Here is a 23,080-nt window from a genome sequence, read left to right on the forward strand (position 1 = left end):
TGAACACCCAGTAAGCCGTCTGCGCGCCCTTCTTCCCCAAGTAGGAACAATATCAAGATTCAACTTAGCCATTCCTTTGTGCACCAGCGCTCCGCTTTACGTTCCTTCAGAAGATTTCTTCATCAAACTTTATGTCCTCGACTGAGTAGACTCCCGTCAAAGGAGATTGGACATGGAAGGCGGGATTTACTTCATTTGGTTGCCCTGCCATTCAAGCTACGGCATCCTCCGGTACGGTAGCCGCGGGCCGCGGCACAGCGCTCGTATTTAGTTCAAGAGAAACCAAAGTCCGCGGAATTAGTCTAGTGTACTAATGAAAACCGACATCTCCCTTGATCCTTGCGCGGAATTCTGCCCGTTATTAATTTCGGATCTATTCACTTCAATCGCAGAAGGTTGAGTGATTCCGACCAGCCTTTGAAGTTTAACGTTTCAACGTTAACATCCTTTAAAGTTCTTGATCAAGTTGATTCTTCAATAATGATATCCCGCTGGGTTCGGAGAAAGTATACCCGCCTCTGCATATGATTATCTAGCAGTATTCCGATACAATCGCTCTAACTTGCTCTGCACTGTTTCCACTCTTGTCACATCAGTCCATTTCTAACATGACGACGTTATTCCATGGAGTTTCGACGATGCGCAGGGAGAAACACCGGGACACTATCATTCTGACACAACAAACTAATCAAGCTTCACTTGAATTGCGAAACTGATACTGTCCAGTCAGAAAATACGGATATGATGATATTTGAATAGGATGAGATGCGATACGGATCCTCTTCCGTGTGGCATAAATCACTAGAGATGGAAGAGACTATGCTCCGTTGAATTGAGGTATTTTGAACCCACATTTGATCAACAGAGGACATTGGCCTAGATGCCACGATGATACTATGAACTTGAGTTTTATACGGTCTTCTGTTAGGTGAAAAGATGCGAAGATCGAACGTCCGAGCCTAGTCCAATACGATCTGGGAGATCTGGCAGCCTTCTAATAAGAGTAAGTGATGCAAGCGCTCAGGAAAATACCGCAGATCCTTCATATGCGCTGCTTCATACATTTAGGACACGTATGGGCGGATAATCTTGTCAGAAATGATGCCAGAACTTTGTAGACTGGACACGCAGTACGGCACTGGGATCCACCATTACATATCTGGACTTTACACATTGTCGTCCCAGTTCTCGACGCCCCAGCACTGAAGATCAGTCGCGATTGAGGGCTCGTTGCAAGGCAGTCCATCGAACTACCCGATAATATTAGATCAGGGAATCAATGCGATATACAGTGCATGTCGAGCTGCTTGAGATGCACAGTCCGAGGTGGCACACCAAACCGCAACACCTGGAGAGACGGTAGATGATGTACATATACCATCTATCGATCCCTCCGCTGTGACCGCCACGGGATGATGGATGAAATGATTGAGCACGATGGGAGAGCTGATGAAAGATAGTGCACCAGAGGTATTGACGCATGATCATCTTGTGACGAGGCAACTCGTCATCGTCCCGAGTGGGGCGTATAGTGAGCCCACAGCTCTCGGAGGAATACCACCGGAAGGTGAGCGAATACCAGAAATGCGCAATGCGTTGAGAACCAGTAATCTGAACAAAACTATCTTGCCATGTTTGATTACGTTTCGAGCAGCAACGATAACTGGCATTGTTTCATGCTGGACAGCAAATACGCGTGGACGCCTAAAACACGGCGTCACCTCAATGAGAAGCACGAAATCAGTAGACAAATGCCTGAGGCGAAGTTCACCCGAGATTTTTCGCTGTAGAATTTACAGCACCAGATTCGTACCAGGGGATGGCAGTCAAGGCAAGACGAACCTCATCCATATTGAAATTTGACCCAGGTCAATAAAAGATGCATTTTGCCTAACTTTGAAGAGAAAAGGTCCGAGCAACGGGACGCATCACGAGAAGCGTTGACTTGCTACGGAAGAATGGATAGCTCCTGTGATCCATTTATTTGGTACGAGCATCAGATGCTTGACTCGGCGCGGCACCATACAAAAACATCTTACTTGGTAGCATATGTGATCCTTGACGCTGATAAGAATATAAAATGAGGATGTCATCCGTTCCAGAAGAAAATTAACGAAAAATAAAGGTCAAGAAACCGTAACCTATGCATCGTCGTCATCCTCCACCTCTTCGATCCTTGTTTTTCGACTAGAAGGCGTTGGTGAAGCATCGGACGTCTCGGCGGGCGTCTCAGCAGTGCTGCCATTGGTCGAGGCCTTGCCCTTCCCTTTGTCGCCCTTCTCGCCCTTCTTCTTCTTAGATTTCTTCTTTTGAATGTCCCACTCCCACAAAGGTATAAACGATTCAACCTAGAACACGGTAAGCTTTGATGATATTTCAAATAAAGAACACGCACGAATCCAACGTCCGCGAACAGTTTCGGAAATATCCAGATACCTGGACTAGCGACGATGACAGTGATGATATAGAATATAAGTCGTAGAATGGCGATGACGAAAAAGAGGCCTATGAGACCGAGCATCCCAATACTGAGATACCAAACGCCCAATCGCATGGTTGGCGGCCACAAGGGGAACATGACACCGGCAAGCATAATCGCCACCATTGCCACTCCTCCTGCATAGGTTGTCCACTGTGATCCATCATAGAACCACGCGTAATACTCGTCGGGCACGAATCGCTGCTCTTGGATGATTTGTAGGACTTTCGGTGATGATGATGAGGAACCCGACGGTCCGCCGCGCTGGACACGAAGGTAGAAAGCAAAAGTATTGACGGCGTGAAGGACAGTCTTGGCTTCCTCTTCATTGGTTATCGGCGGCATTCCCTTTTTCTTCTGGTACGCTGGTGAAAGAAGTGCCTTTACTGCAGACTTTCCTGCACAGAATCTTCGATACGGACGAACGGAGCGACGGATGGAAAACGCGACGTACCTTTGAAATAATCTACCCGCTTTCCATTCAATGCACCGACCCTAACCTTCATTCCCGCCCCTCCACTTCGCAGAAATTGGGCGACTTTTTTTAGATCTGGCGGCGCCTTGGCTTGTTGTTCCATTATTCGAGCAGAAATCTATGATATATGGATGTAAAACAATGGCGGGTATATCGACAGTGAGGAAGAAGAAGCCAGATGCTGTAGGGAGTGCTGGCAGTGGTCGTCGTCGTCGTTCAGGATAAAGGATAGTAGGCAATGCGCTGGCCCTAGACACGTCACATTGCCCTTTGTCCGCCACGTGGTGTGACAGTGGCGGTGCCCATTGTGCTCGGTACCAATCATCAAAATTTCCGAGTTATCACCTCCTTCATTGTGGTGTAGCTGGTTGCCTTCCCTCTGAATATAAGAACCTTCTACATTCCCGGAAAAACCTGGAGGAACCTGGCAGCTTCGACTTCTATACTACCCTTCGTGTCAATCGGCGGAACCTGAGCGGCGCGACAACGGCCGGCAGACATCTGGAGCGTTTTATTTAAATCACTAAAAAGTACTTACGACCAGTAACTTTCCCTCCGGACATCGCTACATTTTCTCACCGTTATGCTGCTTCTTGACGACTTTGTTGTTCTGGTCTGTTTTTGCTTCTACGATATGGCATTGTCTCGACCTTTTCTATCGAATTAGAATGTGGTTATTCATACTAAGCAGCGTAACTGCGACTGGGTCGTGTTTCATCCCTTTCCTTGTTACTTACTTGAACGGCAGAATGTCCAGGCACGGTGGGAAATCCATTATACGCACTCCCTCCCCCCGGTGTGTACCTTCCTTTCACTACAAAATAGACGCCTTTGAGCAACGACTCGGCAAAGTGCAGCTAAACTCCTCTGCGTCAGAAAGTCTCCCCTGCAAACGAGTCGTGGAAATCTCTTACACCCCGTTATCCGTGGAAAGGTAGCAACATGTCAGGCCATAATGACCTGTAAGCCTAGTGTCAGCACTGCTGGCGAACAACACTAGTGAGAGATACGTACACGGAGTCTACAAACCAGCACGGTCAGTTCAAAGTCAAGTCAGTTTTGTCGTGTCACTCACCGTTCCCGCAATAGTACCGCCTTGGGATATCCCGTCAGCATGCAAGGTCAGCAATACTACATCTGGTCGGTATGGACATACATTGCGATCCTAAACCACCGGCCTTTACGGCCTCAGTATCCTGAGCGACAGCAATCGTGAAGAAAGCAACGAGAACAGTGTAGAGACTAGCTTTGATGAAGAACATCTTTGGCAAAACACAATGATAATTGAACGGGTCCGAGCCTCTTATACGAGCGCTTCTGGTCACAGGTACGATAATGTCAAACCGGTATAGACATATTTGATGCTTTTCCATTCAAGTACTAAGCCTAACGTTGGCTCAGTACGGTAGAGAGCATCCTAAGCCTCCTTCAAATCAGCACACTCCGTCTGGCAACTAAAATGGGATAAGCGGATGTGCAGAACGATAGCAATGAGGAGCCCACGTCAGGTAGTCAGACAGGTATGGCACTGGACAGCACTTCAAGTCCTCCGCACCTAAAATAATGGGGTCAGTGCCGCTGAAAACACCCCTTTTATCCTCTTACATTGTACCTGGGATGATATACATCAATTGTTAAATTTTTAGATAGGCACCGGAGAGGATCTTACCTGAGAGACAAACCCGCCACCTAATGAATAACGATGAGTATGACGCGGTCAATATTCCACAAAGTAAAAGGTATGTACATTGTTCACCAAGCAACGGTGTAGATGACGGTGCCCCAACCGCGGGAGACTCGTCCCTAGTAACAGACGGGGAGGCCAAGACGTTTGGCACGACAAGGACGGAGATGAAAGTTGTCAAAACGAGAGTCTTCATGTAAGGTTGTCGGTAAACGATAAAGTAATGGTCTTATATATACGTGTCCGACTTTTATTAAAAGCTTGGCTGTGGAATACACTCCGTCATGCCTTCGACCATGCCGACACTTGCACCGCGCAATGACGAAAAATGCCTTGGCATACGCCTCAAGAGGTTACGCAGAGGGTTTAAATAGCGATTCCAAGGTTTCGACCCATACAGTTTGGATTCGACTGCGTATGGGGAGCATCAATGAGGTCACTACTAGGACGTCATCAGGTCGAGATTGGGGGTTCAAAAATAAAGGCCGTCAAGTGACTTGCCCAGTGGGCCAGAGAATAATTAACTGACCTGATAGTATTTGAGAATATCCTATCGTTTACTCCTTCCTGTGCCCTGAGAAAGGTTCGCTGCTGGCACCGACGCCAACACTGTCGAATCGTCAATTGCCGGCCACGTCCGAATCTCAAAAAATTCGCGAAGCATCAACAATAGAACCCACCGAATGGTGAGACGGTACCGCGAAATCGCGGGAAATATATCAACAAAGTATTTTTTACCCTATATACGGTGATGCACGCGACGTCGATGGTATCAAATATATAACACACTCAAACTCGTCTGTTGCCAGTAGTACGACAGCTGTAATGAGCCAGAATAGATCCGGTAGAAGGACTTCGATGCGTTAGGGAAAGACATGCGGCGCGACCGGGCCGGTGAGCCCCGAGTTTTTCACTGTCGCGGGCTCAGATTTTCCCTACTAGTCTTGATCAATGTCAACGCAGCACCACCAGTGTATCTTCTTCAGGACGTAATTATGCGCTCAAATCCAAGCAACAACTATGTCAATGGCCATGTATGAAAGCACAACGGCTGCATCTGCTAGCCTGATCGCTTTGTTCTGGATCCCAACTGGTATTGAAATTGCCAATCACAGTGGAAACCTGGCATCCGGCACAAGCTTCGACCCATGTACATCTTGCCGGTGGAGTTGTTATCAGCGTCAAGTTCTACTATGGCCGGTTCAGCAGGCACTTGCGATAGTTGGGCGAGAAGGTTCAACCCTTCCCTCCTTGTTGTGTTAGGACGGTATGGTACAGAAGCCCTGATACCTTCAGCCGCTCTGCATGCAGATTGAGTGTGCATAATACGGACGTACTCGAATCTCAAGCTCAAAAAATCCACCGACGTATCGAGATAGGCTTTTCGAAACAAACAATAGACGTGAGGGGTACTGCGCGCTTCAAGGTTTGACTTCTTTCCGATCTTAAAGGCTATCCTAACACTGCAGTTCCCTTGCCGTGCAGGAATGCTTGCTTCTGCTGCACGATTATCCTTGTGCGTTAAGTTATGCATTGGTAACGAACTCGAATATGGCCTTGGATCATTTGGATAAAGATAAACCAAGCTTTGGCTTGGAGGCACTTGCCGGCGAGTGCTCAGCGAGGACTTGTTTGTCACCAGTTCTCGCGCACCTCCTACCATATTTCCTCAGGGCTTTCCCGGTACTGGAAGAGGTCAAGAGCAATGTTGAGAGGGGTGGTTGCGGGCTCCCCCTTGAACCTGTGAAATGCATCCCTTCATCAAGGTTAACCACCTGGGTGATGCCTTATTCCGAAATTCACGCGATCAAGTCCACGCGTCTGCTTATATACGTTTCCCCCCCCCCCTCTCCCCCCCCATCACGCAACATCGATATCGACAAAAGAAGGTTTCCATTTAGTTAGCCTCCAGTGGGGGGCCCAGGGTCACAGGTCAGACTTGTAGCTGAGGTAAATATTTGCGAAACCGATATTCTTGGAGGACTTTTGCCGGTATGAACGATGCTTGCAGCTGAGCGCATAACTCCACGGATTCGGCGTTAACTCATCCTTCTGAAGCACCTTCATGTCATTCGAACTACCGGCTACATGACTGCAGGTGAAACTGGAGAGACAGGGCCGGATATCTCCCGCTGTCAGGGTAACGGCGATGGAACAAGAACCACTTCTGTCTGTGTCGTCTGTTTTAGAATCAAGTGCACAAACAACAGAAGACATGATGTTGATTCGGGGGAAAACTGAGATCAACTCTGACCAGAGGCACGGTTGTAACCTGAATGAGGCGATGTACCGAAGAAACAGCTTTATCCACTCCATAGCGGAGGACTCGGGTTCAGGGTAACACCACAGCTGCCCTTTGAAGCCCGTGGCACCCTGTGGCGCCAGAGAGATGAACTTCGCCAGAGCCATCGACGCGATTGGAATTTCTGCGGAATTTGCCGATGAACGTAGGCATACCGCTTAGCCTTATTCGTCTTTCGTTCACCCGCGCTATATCTTCTGAGCACTCACCAGTTCGGTGCCACTCATTCTCACCCCTCCTCGGAGTCACAAAAGTAGAATCAATGTCCGTGGATGTCGAGGGCTCGCAGCGTGCAATTTGCCGTAACCCCCGAATCGTAACTCAAAATACTTTTACCGCAACGTTGCTCGTCATGGCTTGATCAGGGTGGTGGTTCGAAGAGTTATGGCTATGCTCTTCTGTTCCCCCGCCGGACTCATGGAACACTTGTACTTCTCATAGTCCTGAGTGTGCCTTGGCTTTCTTTCCAGGTATTAATTTCGACTCCATTCACATTGAGGCGCCACTCCGGCCTCAGTCAAATGAGCACCTGACGCTTACAGCTCGAATGGATCAGTAGGTATCGCAAAAACACGTCTCCGCTTCTGGCGGTATATCTCAATCAAGATCCAGAGTATCTCCCATGTATTGTTACCAACTGCTCCCAGGTTCACCCATTGTTCCGTGCCCATATTTATTGATGACGCATCTGCTGCATCGACTAATCGAACTATCATTGGTTCGCTGGTCTGTTATTAAGACCAATCCGTCTCTTCTGAAGTGCAAAATTGGGAAGGGCCTCGGAAGCCATGATGGCGGCTCCGAATGTCTTCCAAATCTTGACGACTGCTGAAAGGTATGACGTACTTTTCAAGCATTTGGTTCCGCACCGTGTGATCGGACAACGCTTTGTTCGACCGTTTCTGCACTTCCACCCGGTCCCAATTCGACGAGGATGGCCCGGATGCTGAAGATTCTTTTGTCTCCAACATCGTTTTGGGGTGGTCAATTTGGGTCAAGTCATAAGATGTGTCGTTTCACATCATGATTTTGCGTTAACGAAACGTGGAGCTATCGTAATGACAAATGGCTTCCCTCAGAAACTTAGATTCACATCTATTCACATGAGGGGCAACAAGAACGCGTGTTCGGGGTCGGATCGGTGTCCGTACTAGCACAGGCCCTTCAAATGTCTGCACCTATAAAAGATTCTGTATACAAACATACGAACGACAGCTGCATACTCGTACGCTTTCAACCCACTCTTGCACCCCAACCATATCGCCCATGCCTCCTGGCGAAGCTACGTACATCTGGGATATTGCCGGGACAAAGAAATTCTGGGCGAAGGGGGAATACTGTGTTCATTGGATCATAGTACACGGCAAACCAACCATGTACACTTTTGAGTGTCTCCAAGACCGTAAGTCTCCCTAGCTTTTACGCCTTGTGACTCTTTTCATATATTGGCCTTACAGATACTATCTCAGAAGGTAGTCGCGTGAGCCCCTCCTGCCTTCTTCGTGACTTCGAACTGTTGACCTATTTTTATTAGCCCATACCTGGGAGAACCACCGCTTTTTGGACGCCCTATTTTCCGAAATGATTATGGAGACTGCCTTTTATCTGCTATGATCGATATTTCGTAAGTAATGATGAATGTTCGTCGTATGGTACACAGACTTCTGATTTGTTGTTGGGTGTAGCTTCTGCTTGTTCCGACCATCGAATATGTTTTGAACCTTACTATCCGAACCCTGACCGGTCCTTATCGATTAATGAGTGTTGTATGTACCTGTACTAGTAGGATAGAGATATCCGCTCACAGCCCGTGCCTGTCCTGGCGATGACGACCTTTTCCCAGTCTTCACAGATAGGTTGGGGACTGTCAAGTGACCAGACTTGTATGTTTGGGTGAAGTGGTCAGGAGTTATTAGCTCAGAGTACGGTACCAATATAGCACGGATAGAATAGGAATTTTTGAAGGTCCGAGGAATCGAGGGATCGCCATGACGCTATGCGACAGAACAATAACCGAGTGGTACTGCCTGCCGGCGGCCGGATTATAAAAGTGGAGCCCATCCGTGGCTGCCATCATGGAGTCCAGTCGTTCCTTTGATTCCAGCCCCCGTGCAAAGCCCTCGATTGATGAAGTAGTACTCAAGTCCCGCATTGAGCAGCGCCTCTCCGACAAGTGCATGGAACTCGTTCCCTTCGAGCAATGTACGTGCCTAGCTGTTTCCGAGGATGTTTTCAATTTTCACCTTGAGGTTCTGGGAAGGTGGGCATCATATGGTACGTTAGTCTGCTGGGATACCGAAGCCAGTCACTGAATAGTTTTCCAGACTTATACTGCTCACATGGAAAAACGACAACAAGCACTATTTATTCGAGTTCAATGGTCCATTCTGAAACATGCCGGTTGCGGACTGGCCTTCCCATCGGCTATGCGCTCTGAAGTACGCCGAAAGTTACGGTCTAAGGCTTCCGTTGACTTGTGACTAGGTCTCCACCATGCGTTTTCTGAAATCCAGGACAAAAATCCCGGTCCCTGAAATTTTATTTCACGACCTAGACATTGATGGGAACGTCGGTGGTGAATGGATGATCATGGAATATGTACGTCCAGGGGCTTCGTTATGGAAAAATGTCTATTGAGATGATGTATAGGTCGATGGCGAGAACCTTTCTACAATGTGGAGGTCCCTCGATGCGAAACAACGCGAACAGGTTTGCTTGGCTATGGCGGATATGTGGGTGCAGATAATCAGCATCACTTTTAATTCTATTGGAAGCATATACGAGAGAAATGGAGGGGAATTCATGATCGGGCCCATGACGCGCCTAGCTTCGAACCGGAGCACCTCCATCGCCCCGCCACGGCTTGATAAATGCGGTCCATTCTCAACTGTGAAGGGCTGGTTACTGGCTACTGCACGACGCGACATGGATTATGAAGATGCGCCCGAAGACGCTGATGTGTCTTCCCGACGTCAGCATTTCATCGACGATGTCGTTTCAAAAATCCAGCATTTTCCCTTTCCTTACCCAGATTTGCCTCTCGTCCTCGAGCACATAGATTTTGCACCGCGGAACATTCTGGTGAGTCGGATGGACCCGACGAAGATAGTGGCGGTCATTGACTGGGAAGGATCGCGCTCCGTGCCAATGTGGGCTGCGAATCCAAATTTTACATTCCCGCCAGAATCGGTGATGGAGGAAGAGAGGAAGCGCTTGCTCACGTTATTGACGAACCGTATAATCTCCCAGGTTCCTGAGTGGGAGAGGGCTATAGGCCAGGAACTGCAGCCTCTGCGAATATTACATGACCGCGCAACGTATAGCAAAGTCGATCCTAGTGTATTGCCTCATGCCCCGTATCTAGCAATGTCAGCTTCATATTGAGAAGCTATACAACACATCTGGAATTTGTATCTCAACTGACACCGGGAATGGAGATTTCAGAAGGAAGATCGAATCCACTGGTCAAATAAATGATGTCGGTGTCGCCTCAACCTTCCAGTGCATTGTCTCCATACCATGCTCTTGAGGCTATGTCGCTGTCGATAATCATGGCGGATTGAAAATTTCTATCAGCTCCAGTATCATACGTTCAAGGGTTAGCACGTATGATCATTGCTCAAAACAACATCCACATTTCCTGTTGCCTTCTATATCATGATATCGAGAGCTTAATCCTCACATAGGATTGCCATTGTCGCAACGAATCCTGCACCTTTAATCCTTTATGTCAAAATATTCGCCCACGACGACCTCAAATAGACTTACAATCCATAGAGAGGCTCGTAAAAGCAACAAACGAGGCCAACAGCACCTGAATATCGTACAAGCATGAACATTTGGTCGAATGGACTTGCATATAAGTTTACAAGGAGGCTAAGAGAAAGGTAATGATGAGTTAGATAGACGGCTCATTCCAAAGCTGATGACTCACCAAGCTAGCTAGATCACCACCTAATGTACAGTCAGATGACGGTAATTGACATGTTGTAGAGCGAGCTCACATGGCACTCCGAGACCTCCAGTCCTAGTAGTAGCGTCTTGAGCGGTCCCAAGGGTCAGAACGACAAAAAGCGTCGCAAGTCTGGCTTTGAGGGAATAAGTCATATTGAACGATATAGCAAATTTGGGTCTGGGAGGCTTAAATACACCTTACAGACCCTTTAGATACTCGTACCTACCGCAACAGGTACTAGATTCCCATGTCGAATGTCAAAGCAAGAATGGAGACTTATTATGAGCGATGCTGCGGCGAGAGTAATTAATATAGAGGCGTACTAGAGAATAGGCTGGACGAGCGGTGCAAATCCTTAAACTTGGATTTTTTATCTAAAAAATGAAGGCAACTTCTAGCTCGAAAAGAGCCTTTGGTTCATTATCAGTTTGGCGGGGAGACAGAAGAGGTAGCATTTGCCAGGCCTACATTGACTGGGCTTATTATCTAGCAAGAATCGGGCTTTCGGAGATCCATAGCTTGATTACTCCAGAAACAATGGTGGACGGTGACCTTCAGCGTTCATATATGTTATCGTATTCCCGCTTGCATCCCTTGTACAACACTTACAATTAACATTTATGTTGTCCATCTGTCATTAAGAATATAATTAGTACTGAGGTCCTCGTTTCAAAGATAACAATAATGTCATCGAGTAGAAGAGTGATGTATACCTTCATGCATGTCGTCTCAGAAAGAGTCCTATCTGTGAAACCCCACTGAGTGGCAAATGGTATGGAACGGGAGAAGCCGTCTGAAAAGTACTTGGTCAGGAGGCGACGGAACTACGGCCCGATATCTGGAAATTACCTTTTATCCTTGACTATATCGTGCGACTCGACTGACTTGGCAATGATTTCTTGACTGAGCGGGTCCCTAGATATCATATCTCTTTGCAGCAAACCACCACCTCTTCCTGTACAGACCATGTTCAAAGCTCGCTTCACCTCGTTAAATGTGACCCAGGCCCATTCCCAGTTGAAGCGATCCTCTCATTGTCTTGTCATCCCTCATACACGAGACTCTGCTATCATCTTTGGGGGCGAACTGCAGCCACGGATTCCAGTAGACAATGCATTGCACAAAATTGGCCTTTCATCGGGAAATTACGAATTGATGAATGTGCTAACTGCATCGTCTGCGCCTCCTCCTCGGGTGGGATCTGCATTGGCATTCGCGAAGGAAAGTCTATGGGTATGGGGAGGCCGTGGAGGTGTTTCTATGGAGTGTCTTCCCGAAAAGGGGGACGTCTGGCGTTTTGAATCGGGGGAATGGACCCGGGTCGAATGCGACGGAGAGCCTCCACAGGACAGATCCTATCATGTAATGGTGAATTACAACGAGGTGCTTCGATTTATCATCTTATATTTACTTCCCTCGATAACCCTCATTTTCAGGATCTATACATGCATGCAGGCTGTCCCGCAACTGGCCGGCTTTCAGACCTTTATCGTCTTTCTCTAGCTTCGCCAAAGCCTGTATGGACTAAACTGGCAGATGCTCCTGGGCCTGGACGTGGTGGTACCGTCCTCGGGGTTGTTCCTGGGCTCTCTTCCTTCATACGTTGGGGAGGATTCGCTGGATACGAGCTCGGTGGTCCGCTCGACATATACCATGTCCCTACGAACACCTGGCATTCTGTCGATGTCGCCGGAGAGCAACCAGCAAAGCGCAGCGTTCATGCCCTCGTTGGCCTTCGAGGAGCTCCGCGAAGTGACGGAATTGTTGCGCTTATGTTGTTCGGCGAAGGGGAAGCTAGTGATCTTGGACATGCTGGTGCCGGGGTATGTGCTAGATAATATTCATTAATCTCGTTCAGATTTTGACTCTTGACAACAGAAATTTCACGATGATATATGGGCCCTCGTCAAGAAACCATTGACCGAGTTAATAGAAGGCTGGTCCTGGGAGAAGGTCGTTATTCCAGAAGGTAGCCACAAGCCACAAGCACGCGGCTGGTTTGCGGCTGATGCGTGGTCGGAAGGGAAGGTTGTATTTCAGGGTGGACTGAACACCGACAACGAGAGACTCAGCGATGCGTGGATTCTGGAGGTCGAAAAAAATTAAATATGATAAGACTGCTAACACCGGTGAAAAATATGTACATGTACTCCTTTTATTCATTCTTCTTCCCGATAACTCTGTAAACCCATTCCACGTGGACGATATGTCCGCGACTCTTATATACGTAGACGCCGTAAAGAAGTCCTCCAAAGAAAACGACAATCCACGACACTAGCCCTGCCCAACGAAACTGTTGAGGATCAGATAGGATCATAGTCAAGACGTATTTCTATTTTGACGGTCAGTGAGATTCCGTTTCGTAGAAAATATATCACCGAACCAGCATATCGAATGTGTTCATGAGAGAGTACTGCAAAGCTGTGAGGGTGTTTCTTCGCTACACAACAACGTTAGCCGAGGATGAAACCCTCATCCCGATGAGAAAATCTTACAGGATGGTGCTCAAGGGCTTCTTGCAGGATCTGTAGCTATAAACAGAAGATTGTAAAATTTTGACGATCCCAAAACGTCGGGAGAAATGAACTGACTTGTGCCAAATCGAACATCCAGAGTCCTACACGTGAGAGTGCCATCCCTGTGTGCGCAGCAAACACATCAGTATCACTGACCAAGGTGCATGATATGATATATACCTCCAAAGAGCATCGCGTTGTTATACGCAGGCCCATGGCCGATTCCCTTGGGAACTCCAATGTACAATGCCAATACCGTGGGCACTAAAGTAACGACCTCCGACCTTAAAGATGGTCAGCACTACGCAGACATGCGACAAAATGCAGGACTACCAGATGGACCAAGCACCACACCGAATCAAGCCGATTTTACGCTCGACATGGGGGAGAAGAATCGTTCCTATGAGGCCTGTTACAGTGCAGATCGCTCTCATACCTGCGATGAAAGGACTATCGATGATTGTTTGTAAACACCATGAAACAGAAGAGGAAATAAGCCTACTCATTCCAGTCTCTAGCGGCTTTGAGGTATGATCTATACAAGACTGATGAGTTCATGCTCTTTGGAATAAAGAGAAACGTGCAGAAATGTTCCATCGAACGATAGGACAGTGAGGTATATACTAAAAAAATGTTTAACCTTATTTGAAATGGAGGGAACAAAAGGGGAGATTGAACCTCGAGATAGACAAAGACGCTGAAAAAAGGCATCAAATGATTATGATAGTCACACCCTGAGTCCACTTACTGTAAAACACAGGAAAATGAGAGAACTCTTGCCAGTCCCGAAAGGTCGGTCTCGGATCGATCCAACGCTTGAATGAGAATTTCTGGTTGTGACTCTTTTGGTCTGCGTCCCGAGAATTCGCCATACGCTGCTGGTATTCTGACTCAAGGGCGGGGAACATTTTATACACGACATGAGATAACGGGATCTGAAGTTGATAAAATCAGTCTCCACTAGCTGCACTCATGATAGGGAAAACGAGTACCTCGATGGAAGCAGTGGTGACGGCCATACCGCACAAGAAGGCTGCCGCAAAGCGGTAGGAAACTGCGGTCGTCAGCATAGAGACAAATAGCGGGGATATCAGTTTGCATATCAAGTCCTGTAGCGTATAGATAAGCGTCAAATCGAATTTACTGAGGAAGATGCCAGACTATACGACGCAGCCAAGTGTTTATCCTCATAAGGCGTACGGTGTCGCCTTCTCCGATGGTAGTAGCCCAATCTCTCTCTATGCTAATCTAAAGTATCAGTCGCCGTCAACGACTGATTACGGCTCGATTGGCACAGTTACATACCTGGATGCACACAGTAGCCAGCTTGATGACCATGCCAGATAGCACGATGGCAATGAAGAGTGCCCATATAGGGCCTTCGGCATTTTTACCTTGGGACCCGGCCTCCAAGAGTTTATCGATAAAGAAGATAGCCGTGAATGCTGCATAAGCACTTGCGGTAGCGACCTTTTGGAAGAATATTGCCAGTTGTAGGATGCGTAATCGGTGCCGTTTGTCAACTAGATGCCCCATCCATCCCGATAACTGTCACATAGTCAAATACAAACTAAAACACCATATTTCTTGAGTACGGACAACGATCGCGGCACCAGTCGTGCAAAACCCAAATATAGACGCAGGAAGCAGGGTAGAACGGAAAATCTGGATAAGAAAGAGATACGCTGCGAACTAGGAGATGAAAGATATTGAGTAGTTACATCGAAAATATTAGTTGACCTTTACCTCGAAACATCGGTCTCCCCAGGTGCTAAACGAGATAAACGAGCTGCTTAAAACGGGATAAAGACGAACATGACTCCCGTACCTTGAAAAATGAAGGGAAGTAAGTAAAGCTAGAGATTTTGTACGGATCGGATGGTTTCGTGATGGTAAAGGCGACGCATCAGGTTCCAGGACGTGGGGCAAAAAAATGTTATGTCGAGATGATCTTGATTGAGAGTCATCGGGGGCATCCTCGTAGACAGAACGTATGTCTGTCAGTTGTATGACATCAGTCCGAGCTATGGATTCCTCTTGGGTGGCTGGCATGGAGAATTGCTGAAAGAGGTGGGCCGATAATTTTTGTTGAAATAAGTATCGGAACAAATGGACCCCAAGAATTTCTCCACGGTGACCTCGTGGGACCTACGAAATAGGAGTATTGAGAACATTTACGACATACGAACGTCCATCGTGGTATGTCCTATTTCCAGTCTGTAAAGACCACGCTAGGTTCGCGAAGAAGTTGATGGTTCGGCACCACGAATGTATCGGCCCGGATAGCCGAAAGACGGAGCTCCAAAGGCCCGACAAGTACCGACTCGAATTCTCCCACTTGACTATTTTCATTATTGCCACAGAGAGTACAGCAAGAATCGCGCGTCCGTTCGACGACATTTCAGAAGAGGCGGATGGGGAAGACTTCTGTAAGTTTCTATCTAAATTTTTATTGTCAATTCCAACTACAACGAACTAACGATGATCAGTACTCACTAGCAGAAGTTTAGGGCTTTTAAGCTTCCTCATCCCCGGTATGGCTCGGGAGCTCCCCAGGAGAAGCCTCACTCAGGATGGCATCACTATATGCTGTTTTGTTGTACCAGTGTCGTACCTCCAATCCAAGAATTGGAGTTCGATGGAGCGAGAGAAACCGGATAATAGTGTCAAACGAACATCATGTCTTCTTCGGAGGGGCAATCGGGGAGAAGGATGTCTGGTTTTCACAGTATCTTCCAATGGTGCCGATGAGCAGGGTGAAGACATGAGAGGAATATATGGCAGGTAGAGCGGATTGTTCGACCAGGATAGAGTGCTTTAGAGGGGCTGTGGTATACTTCCTTTCTTCGTGAGTGCCACATAGTCGTTTAGATATTCCTTGGTTACTTACAGCTAATCAGCCCGCCCATCTCTTCGAGGTGGACGTCCCCTATGTCGCGTAAACGCCGGACGAGCACAAAGCGACTTGTACCGAGATTTCTACTTCATTTTTCGACTAGATCAATCAATGTCAACGAAAGTGCTGTTGACCATGTTCGGTGCTCTTTCGGCTAGCTTTCTTTCTACGTCCCGGGAAATATAAATAAGATGTAAAGTCTTAACGGCCTTCTCACTCAGTCACATTATGGTCCTGGGGTGCTTTAACATAGTTTTCACAGTGCCCTCCCTATGACCGGACCATGATCAAATTATTACGAACACCCCCATGGCTATTGGGTACCTATTGGGCCATTTCTAGCGCTTCATTAGGAGACGTTGTCGACCTCGACAATGTCATGGCCCCTTCTTCGCGCGGCACCTAGACTCAAACCCAAATTGAAGTCGATCAACTACATATATTATCGGAGAGAGCGGGTGGTAACTATGGTTACGTTTTGACCGAATATATTGGCAGACTCCTTCCCATTCTCCTTCATGGGGGGTAAAAGCATTGATCACGTGAGAGGGAAGATAAGATAAGATATTGATTTAAGTCAGATGCTAATGGCTGCGAAGCAGCTTTGGCCCCCCACGAAGGAGAGTGGGAAGGAGACTGATATATTGGATGCTTTGCCCGCTCCTGAACCACGGGACGCATATTTGTGGAAGTGGACACATCAGTTGTTGAATCGGCTTTAACACCGGAAGATCGAGCAGCCTCGCTCTTTCAAATTGATTCGGCTCGCGGAACGCAGGTGGGAGCGTCAAGTGAGGACCTTTCCGCGTCTGTAAATTGCATTGGAACTAATTCTGCATTAAGGGAAGATATCTTGAGCTGGTCCTCGGTCCAATATACGCTGACTCAAAGAACTTTAATATCCGATTCTTTCCGCCGTCCACATCACCACCGCTGCCAAGATGGCCTTGAAGAGTCAATATGAGTGGATAATATTGGCCCTCCACCACTAATCCACCGCCCAGGACATCTATTTAACCGAAGCTGACAACTATTAACTAGTCTCGACTCCGTTGCACCCCGGGAATCAGGGTGGGGCTGTACTTGAGGGCGACGAATTAGCCTCGCCTGACATAGCCGTCGCAGTCATGGGTCACTGACGTCCAAAAGGCGCTGGGTATGTTTTCTGCAGGCCCAACCATCTTCCACTATCCGCGTGCTCTCAAGGCCGAGACGTAAATCCGACCCGGGTGGCATGACTCGGGTATTCGAATTTGGGCAGTCCAATGTGTTTGGTGATTTCTTAGAATGCGTCCTTTACAAGTCCTTTCGGGAAATACTTATAGGTGCGACGTCGATGATCAACCATCATATCCGATATCACTGAACGAGCCCATTTTCAGTGCAAAAAGGGCTCTTTTCCAACGACACACGTTCGGTGGCAAATAAATACGTTGTTTTATTCTTGTCTCGTGGTTTGTAAGTAGGGTGCCTTCAAACAGCGAAAGTCGGCGAAAAGCGCCATCTCAAGCGGAACATTACTATTCGCGATCTGATTGGCTGCCTACAGAATCTGATTGGCTCGCGGCGGATGCACTCAATTCTCTGACTTGTCATTGGACGAACCATGGCTGTATATGGTGTCATACCTGTCCCTCGTTCGAGAAACTTAGGGAGGTCGAGGCCTATACGAATGGTATAAATGGGCATCCGAGGGCGCCTGAGGAGCATAACAGAAACGTACTCGGAGCTCTTCACTGCATACTAGTACCCGCTCACTACAATGGCCTTACAACACGTCGACCCCGCCACCCTGGATGACCTCCAAACACGCGTCCAGTACCTCCGCAACTTCATCGAATTCACCCAGGCCGACGCTGACGTGCTTCACGCCGCGAAACCCGTCGTCGGTCCCTTAGTCCCCGACCTCGTCGACCGCGTCTATAACAAACTGTTGTCCTTTGACATCACTGCAGCGGCGTTCACACCCAAGCAGACCGGTCAGGACGGTGACGACGCGTCGGAGGCGAAGGTTGACGAACTCAATCACGATCATCCCAATATCAAGTTCCGGAAGGACTTTTTGCGGGGATATCTGGTGAAGCTCGTTAGCCTGGACTACAACAAGCCGGAGGCGTGGGCGTATCTGGACAAGGTTGGCATTATGCACACCGGGGTCCCAGGGTTTGCCCACAGGAAGAAGAAGCCTGCACTAAGGGTCGAGTACATTCACTGTGCTTTGCTGTTGGGTAAGCCGTTCAGCAGCTTTCATTAACTTGATCGTGACTCAACGTACTTCTAGGCTTGGTCGAAGACATGCTTGTTGATGCAGTTATTCTCCATCCTGACATTGATCTGAAAACCAAGCACGCCGTTTGCCGCGCCGTAAACAAGGTACATACGCGAGTCTTTCCTCCGAGAAGTGGTCTGACTTTGGTTTTGCAGTTGCTTTGGATTCAGAATGATCTTTTCGCCCGGCACTACCTTGAGGACGAGCAGGTAACAGCAGCTAAGCTTGCAGGAAACTGAACACGTCGCGAATTGTCGTGTTGAGACCATGGAGGACCATGTGTCATGTACTATATGTTGCTCTGCTGTAACTTACCCTGCGTCACCAATGGCGCCACCACTACTTAAATCTCCCCTCAGAATGTAATTTGAGTTTTGTGATATTGCGTTTGTCAATTCTATCATTGAGCATGATGTCAGGAATGTTCTTCGTCATCGCACCAAAAGTACATCACCCTGTTCCATAATTCTAAACTGGTCGAGAACATAATGCAATGCGACGTAAAAGACGGAGTCTGTAGCCAATGGTACACTTCAAGGCTCATGCAGGGAAACAGTTTAAGCTTCTTGTTGGAATCTTCGGCTAGGCCAGGCTGTTCTATTGGGGATGGCAGCCGCCACGCGATAACGTCCTCAACAGAGGGCCGTTGGCCTTTGAAGAATCGTTGTGGTCGTCACAAGACACCCGTCAATTGTACTACCTTCCATTCATCTACACCTCTCCCAGTCTTTCTAAGATTGGTGAACCCATTATTAAAGGCAGCGTCCAAGCCAAATGCAGCAGCTAGCTTGGTGACGTCCTCCTGAGTCTTCTGACTTGTTGGAGGGATCGTCATTTCCAAAGGTCCCTGAGCATTATTCACAAACGCCCTCAGCCAAAGAGATAGTGCAGGGAGCTCTATATCCGGGAAGTCTTCCGCAGACGAAGATGGGGCAGAGATAGTCGTCTTCTGCTTCTTACGCCTTCGTTCGGGCATCGCAAGGACTCTCGCCAACTTCTTCTCGCTGATAGCCTGCCGGCCTTTAACTTTCCTGTGGAGTATCATCCAATCCCCATTCTGATTGACTTTGAGATGAAACGCTTTGGCCAGAGCTGTGACTCGTGGATCTGTCGTGGCTGGAATTGAGAAAGCTTTAGCTTCCACATCGTCAAGGAACGCGCGCAAGCACTGCTCGAACGCCTTGATATCGGATACTCGTTTGGAATCTCCATCGATAAGCTGTGCAGCTCGGAAGCTGGGATGGCTCTCCTTCAACAATCGCTTCACTGACACTTCATCGATATTCTGACGCGTGCTGTTGGCTGTTCGGGTCAATTGGGCATATGGTCTTCCAGGTGTCTCAGAATAAATGAGCTTGAAGGCATGGGCAAGCAAGAACACGGCGAGCGACTTAGCATTGTTTGGACAGTACAGCGTCATCGACGTCGGACCTTGGGCATCGAGGACAAATTTCCGAATCTCCTGCTCAAGATTGTGAGTCTCATGCCGAGATTCACTAGTGGCAGGGCCCGTTTCCTCTCCATCTGACGGCAGCGGTGATTCTGGAGGCATTTCTGCACCATCGTCACTCCCCCCTCTGGGCCTCTTCCCATTCCTATTGAGAACATCGGCTAATCTGGTCTCGCTGACAACGAAGGGACCCTGGGTTTGTTTGGTCAAGACAATGGCATCCGATTCTGGTGTGACAGCGAGGGAAAATACGGCAGCGAGCTGATATACTTCTGGTGAAAATGAACTCTTGGAGATAGTCATGGAGCGGGGTCCATCAGTGTCGGCAACAAACGAACGAAGCTCGTTTGTGATAGAGTGAAGACTGGAGAGGGGACCTTTACTGGCAGACTGCGAGGGGGTTGGAGCTGTGGCGCGATGCGTCTTCAAAAAGAGGCGCTTCTCTAAAGTCACAGCCTTTTTCCTCTTCTCCCTCAAGACTGATTCCACCTTCTTCTCATCAATCACGGTAGAAGGCCCCTTGAACTTCCGGGATTTGGTTAAGAGAACCCCGTCCTTCTCGGCAGTCACCTGTAATTTAAACTGCCAGCACAGTTCTTGTATCCTTGCGACCTTTTGAACCCGGATTGACTCCGCCCCATTTGGATCTGCTATCCATAGTCGCAGCTTCTTTGCCAGAGCCCGAATGGGAGTGTGGAGAAGATCTCCATATATGATCTGCCTGACCTCGTCTTCGTCTACGACAGTAGGAGCATCTGCCGAGAGGGTGAACCGAACGTGCCAACGACCACGGGGGTCGTTAAAATTCAGATAAAATATAGTGCCAAGAGCATAGACTGCATCTTCAATTTGCTCGTCTTTACAAGCAATTTCGAGGTAGCTGCGAACGTTATTCTGACGGTTGTCACTGGATATGAAGGTGCGCATTTGGTCGACAATGGATTCTAGCTCAACTAATCGATCCATGGGTTCACTTGACAATGACGCCACAGATGAATCCGGCGAATCCGGCGCCATGCAGACGACAGAGAGATTATCATCAGCGATGGATTCCGTATCTTTCCAGCCCGGTGTAATGTTAGTGTAGTCAAAAATAAAATTCAGGATTTTTAACCACCTGAAGCTCTTTCGATTTTCGTCATCTTGAAGTGATTAAAAGACGCTGAAGAATACCAAGAATGAAACGCGAGGACCTAGGAGCGTGAGTCAGAGGTTATGATTGACCAAGTTGCATCAGAATAAAGTATCTGTAGTAGAATTAGCCGAAACCCGCAAGCTATGGATTTGAAAAGAAAATATATGTCACAATGCAATATTTTGCGGTGTAGGCTGCGCGAGTAGGTGATGGAGTTTGTCTTCGTGTTCTTGGCAGGGCCGGCAACTGTTGTTAACCGGACCTCGTGCTTTTCGATCTGCAGGAACACCGGGAGGATAGCACCAGGGCAGAGCCTAATATTTAGCTCGGTGGTATGATCCTTGTTTCTTCCTTCACTCTCTGCCTTGCTTTTACATCATGAAATTTGCTCGGTGAGTCTATGCTGTTCCTTTTGCAATGCAAGAACTGAGTTTTACAAGATATTTGCAGGAAACCCAGGTCTGCTGGAGAATTTCTATCTATAACGTTGTATTGAGTCTAGTTCTCTCGTCAGACAGCGGAATGGAAAAAGGCATATATGTGAAGACCTCTACTACTGCTTTTACTAGTATTCATCACCGTGCAGCGACTATCGAGGACTCAAAAAACGAATTACGGCTATCAGGCGATGGCAAGAGGGCCATAGCAGCATTCTCACATCGCCAGGATCTGAAGCACGTATTACAGAGTCACCCAGGACATCTGAAGATTCGGACGAGCGTACCCACCATGACCACGAGAATGAGGCAGGCCCGTTGCCAAAACTCGGCGACAGCCCTAAGCGCAGCGATATCCCAGATCCCTCGACAAAGAGCCAGAAGCTTTCCAGCAAGCAAAGTCGCTTTGGCTCAAGGCTGAGACGAGGCGCCCGGAGCTTGCATGGTACGACACTTAAAAAGCCCTCAATCTGCATATCTGACGTTATTGTTACAGCAAACTCCACTCTTCATCCATACTCCATTCCCCCCACCCTCCAGGAGTTACGCCGACAGCTTTTTCCAGAGGAACTTTCATTTTTAGATGCACTCGACCAGGAGCTCGAAAAGATTGAGACGTTCTATCTTAACCGTGAAAAGGAGATGCAGACACGGACCACCGCGTTAGAGGAACAGCTTCACGAGCTTAGTTACCATAGAAAACTCTTTCACGAGACGCACCCTTCAACCCCGAAACCCTGGGTCTTAGGTAAAGTTGGCAGAGTCAGTATCAAGAAACCTCAGAAAGCCGTGGCCACGGACGGTTTCCGGTCTGGGAGAAATAGTAACGAAAGTGCGCGACCGCACGGAAAGGGTCCCAGTTATGCCCACGCTCTTGACCCGGATGAATACCAGAACGCGAAAAAGAAACTTAACAAGGCGGTATTGGAACATTACCGGTAATTTAACATTGTCGAGCGTTTCCAGGTACTCATCGTACTCGGCAGTGGACTAGAAACGCTACACAATTATCGAGTTCGTGGTTTGGTTTCCTTGGCGGCTCCAGCAGGTACTGATCTACGGACCCAGGTTTTGAACCTGACTGGATTCCGCAAGGCCCTAAAGAAATTCGAGAAAGTGACAAAGGTGAGCGCCGATGCTATTCCTTTGTAGCCAAAGCCCGTCTCATATTGAATGCAGATACCTCTCCAGAATGCGTATATGTCAGAGAAGGTGGAAATGAGTCCTCTTGTATCCGACAAGGGCGTCCGCAATATGATGGAAGAAATGGAGAACATATATGCGACTCAATTCGGTAAGAGCCCAAGCTGGGTGGTGCATAAACGCACTCACCTTTATCCCAGTACGAGGCGACAAGAAACGAGCAATGACAAAACTACGCGGAGGCTTCCTCACTAAGACTCACCATTTCAGTACTTTCCGATCAGGTATTTTGTTAGGTCTTGGCATCCCTGTCTTAGTATCCGGTACATACCAAAGTAC

The 23,080-nt window shown here is 48.0% G+C and overlaps 10 protein-coding genes across 10 annotated transcripts; 4 read left to right on the plus strand and 6 right to left on the minus strand.

Annotated features, from left to right (window-relative positions):
- Window positions 1-2,008: 2,008 nt before the first annotated feature.
- On the minus strand, window positions 2,009-3,197 carry EV420DRAFT_407073 (translocation protein). Its single transcript, XM_060481996.1, has 3 exons — window positions 2,934-3,197; window positions 2,396-2,877; window positions 2,009-2,348 (listed from the first exon to the last, which is right to left on the minus strand). Exons 1-3 carry the CDS (start codon window positions 3,055-3,057, stop codon window positions 2,142-2,144), a joined length of 813 nt encoding a protein of 270 aa, XP_060330316.1. The 5' UTR covers window positions 3,058-3,197; the 3' UTR covers window positions 2,009-2,141.
- A 667-nt stretch (window positions 3,198-3,864) lies between these two features.
- Window positions 3,865-4,216, minus strand: EV420DRAFT_1643372 (uncharacterized protein; the record flags this gene model as incomplete). Its single annotated transcript, XM_060477500.1, has 4 exons — window positions 3,865-3,914; window positions 3,969-3,975; window positions 4,030-4,049; window positions 4,111-4,216. The coding sequence occupies 4 exons, from the start codon at window positions 4,214-4,216 to the stop codon at window positions 3,865-3,867; spliced, it is 183 nt and encodes a 60-aa protein (XP_060330317.1).
- A 155-nt stretch (window positions 4,217-4,371) lies between these two features.
- On the minus strand, window positions 4,372-4,834 carry EV420DRAFT_1643373 (uncharacterized protein; the record flags this gene model as incomplete). The annotated part of the gene is made up of 5 exons (XM_060477501.1): window positions 4,372-4,408; window positions 4,458-4,509; window positions 4,560-4,566; window positions 4,624-4,643; window positions 4,711-4,834. The coding sequence occupies 5 exons, from the start codon at window positions 4,832-4,834 to the stop codon at window positions 4,372-4,374; spliced, it is 240 nt and encodes a 79-aa protein (XP_060330318.1).
- Window positions 4,835-8,206: 3,372 nt separating this feature from the next.
- Window positions 8,207-8,837, plus strand: EV420DRAFT_1480197 (uncharacterized protein; the record flags this gene model as incomplete). Its single annotated transcript, XM_060469650.1, has 4 exons — window positions 8,207-8,342; window positions 8,398-8,420; window positions 8,626-8,706; window positions 8,727-8,837. The coding sequence occupies 4 exons, from the start codon at window positions 8,207-8,209 to the stop codon at window positions 8,835-8,837; spliced, it is 351 nt and encodes a 116-aa protein (XP_060330319.1).
- A 137-nt stretch (window positions 8,838-8,974) lies between these two features.
- EV420DRAFT_408083 (kinase-like domain-containing protein) lies at window positions 8,975-10,771 on the plus strand. Its single transcript, XM_060481998.1, has 4 exons — window positions 8,975-9,214; window positions 9,265-9,378; window positions 9,425-9,538; window positions 9,590-10,771. Exons 1-4 carry the CDS (start codon window positions 9,167-9,169, stop codon window positions 10,322-10,324), a joined length of 1,011 nt encoding a protein of 336 aa, XP_060330320.1. The 5' UTR covers window positions 8,975-9,166; the 3' UTR covers window positions 10,325-10,771.
- EV420DRAFT_1643376 (uncharacterized protein) lies at window positions 10,612-11,047 on the minus strand (the record flags this gene model as incomplete). Its single annotated transcript, XM_060477502.1, has 5 exons — window positions 10,612-10,663; window positions 10,709-10,754; window positions 10,810-10,816; window positions 10,875-10,894; window positions 10,945-11,047. 5 exons carry the CDS (start codon window positions 11,045-11,047, stop codon window positions 10,612-10,614), a joined length of 228 nt encoding a protein of 75 aa, XP_060330321.1.
- An 814-nt stretch (window positions 11,048-11,861) lies between these two features.
- Window positions 11,862-13,001, plus strand: EV420DRAFT_1270931 (galactose oxidase; the record flags this gene model as incomplete). The annotated part of the gene is made up of 3 exons (XM_060467608.1): window positions 11,862-12,278; window positions 12,332-12,718; window positions 12,774-13,001. 3 exons carry the CDS (start codon window positions 11,862-11,864, stop codon window positions 12,999-13,001), a joined length of 1,032 nt encoding a protein of 343 aa, XP_060330322.1.
- Window positions 13,002-13,050: 49 nt separating this feature from the next.
- On the minus strand, window positions 13,051-15,463 carry EV420DRAFT_1643378 (iron transporter; the record flags this gene model as incomplete). Its single annotated transcript, XM_060477503.1, has 13 exons — window positions 13,051-13,227; window positions 13,279-13,335; window positions 13,391-13,426; window positions 13,487-13,533; window positions 13,592-13,695; window positions 13,745-13,946; window positions 14,160-14,346; window positions 14,404-14,520; window positions 14,573-14,659; window positions 14,717-14,959; window positions 15,011-15,103; window positions 15,158-15,182; window positions 15,240-15,463. 13 exons carry the CDS (start codon window positions 15,461-15,463, stop codon window positions 13,051-13,053), a joined length of 1,599 nt encoding a protein of 532 aa, XP_060330323.1.
- Window positions 15,464-18,069: 2,606 nt separating this feature from the next.
- On the plus strand, window positions 18,070-18,886 carry EV420DRAFT_1620849 (Protoglobin-domain-containing protein; the record flags this gene model as incomplete). Its single annotated transcript, XM_060475621.1, has 4 exons — window positions 18,070-18,535; window positions 18,589-18,680; window positions 18,732-18,781; window positions 18,808-18,886. 4 exons carry the CDS (start codon window positions 18,070-18,072, stop codon window positions 18,884-18,886), a joined length of 687 nt encoding a protein of 228 aa, XP_060330324.1.
- A 174-nt stretch (window positions 18,887-19,060) lies between these two features.
- On the minus strand, window positions 19,061-21,376 carry EV420DRAFT_409123 (uncharacterized protein). The gene is made up of 3 exons (XM_060482000.1): window positions 21,333-21,376; window positions 21,144-21,273; window positions 19,061-21,084 (listed from the first exon to the last, which is right to left on the minus strand). The coding sequence occupies exons 2-3, from the start codon at window positions 21,166-21,168 to the stop codon at window positions 19,250-19,252; spliced, it is 1,860 nt and encodes a 619-aa protein (XP_060330325.1). The 5' UTR covers window positions 21,169-21,273; window positions 21,333-21,376; the 3' UTR covers window positions 19,061-19,249.
- Between the last annotated feature and the right edge of the window lie 1,704 nt (window positions 21,377-23,080).

This window comes from Desarmillaria tabescens, assembly GCF_030435595.1.
Source record: "Desarmillaria tabescens strain CCBAS 213 chromosome Unknown EV420scaffold_19, whole genome shotgun sequence".
Classification (NCBI taxonomy): Eukaryota; Fungi; Basidiomycota; class Agaricomycetes; order Agaricales; family Physalacriaceae; genus Desarmillaria; species Desarmillaria tabescens.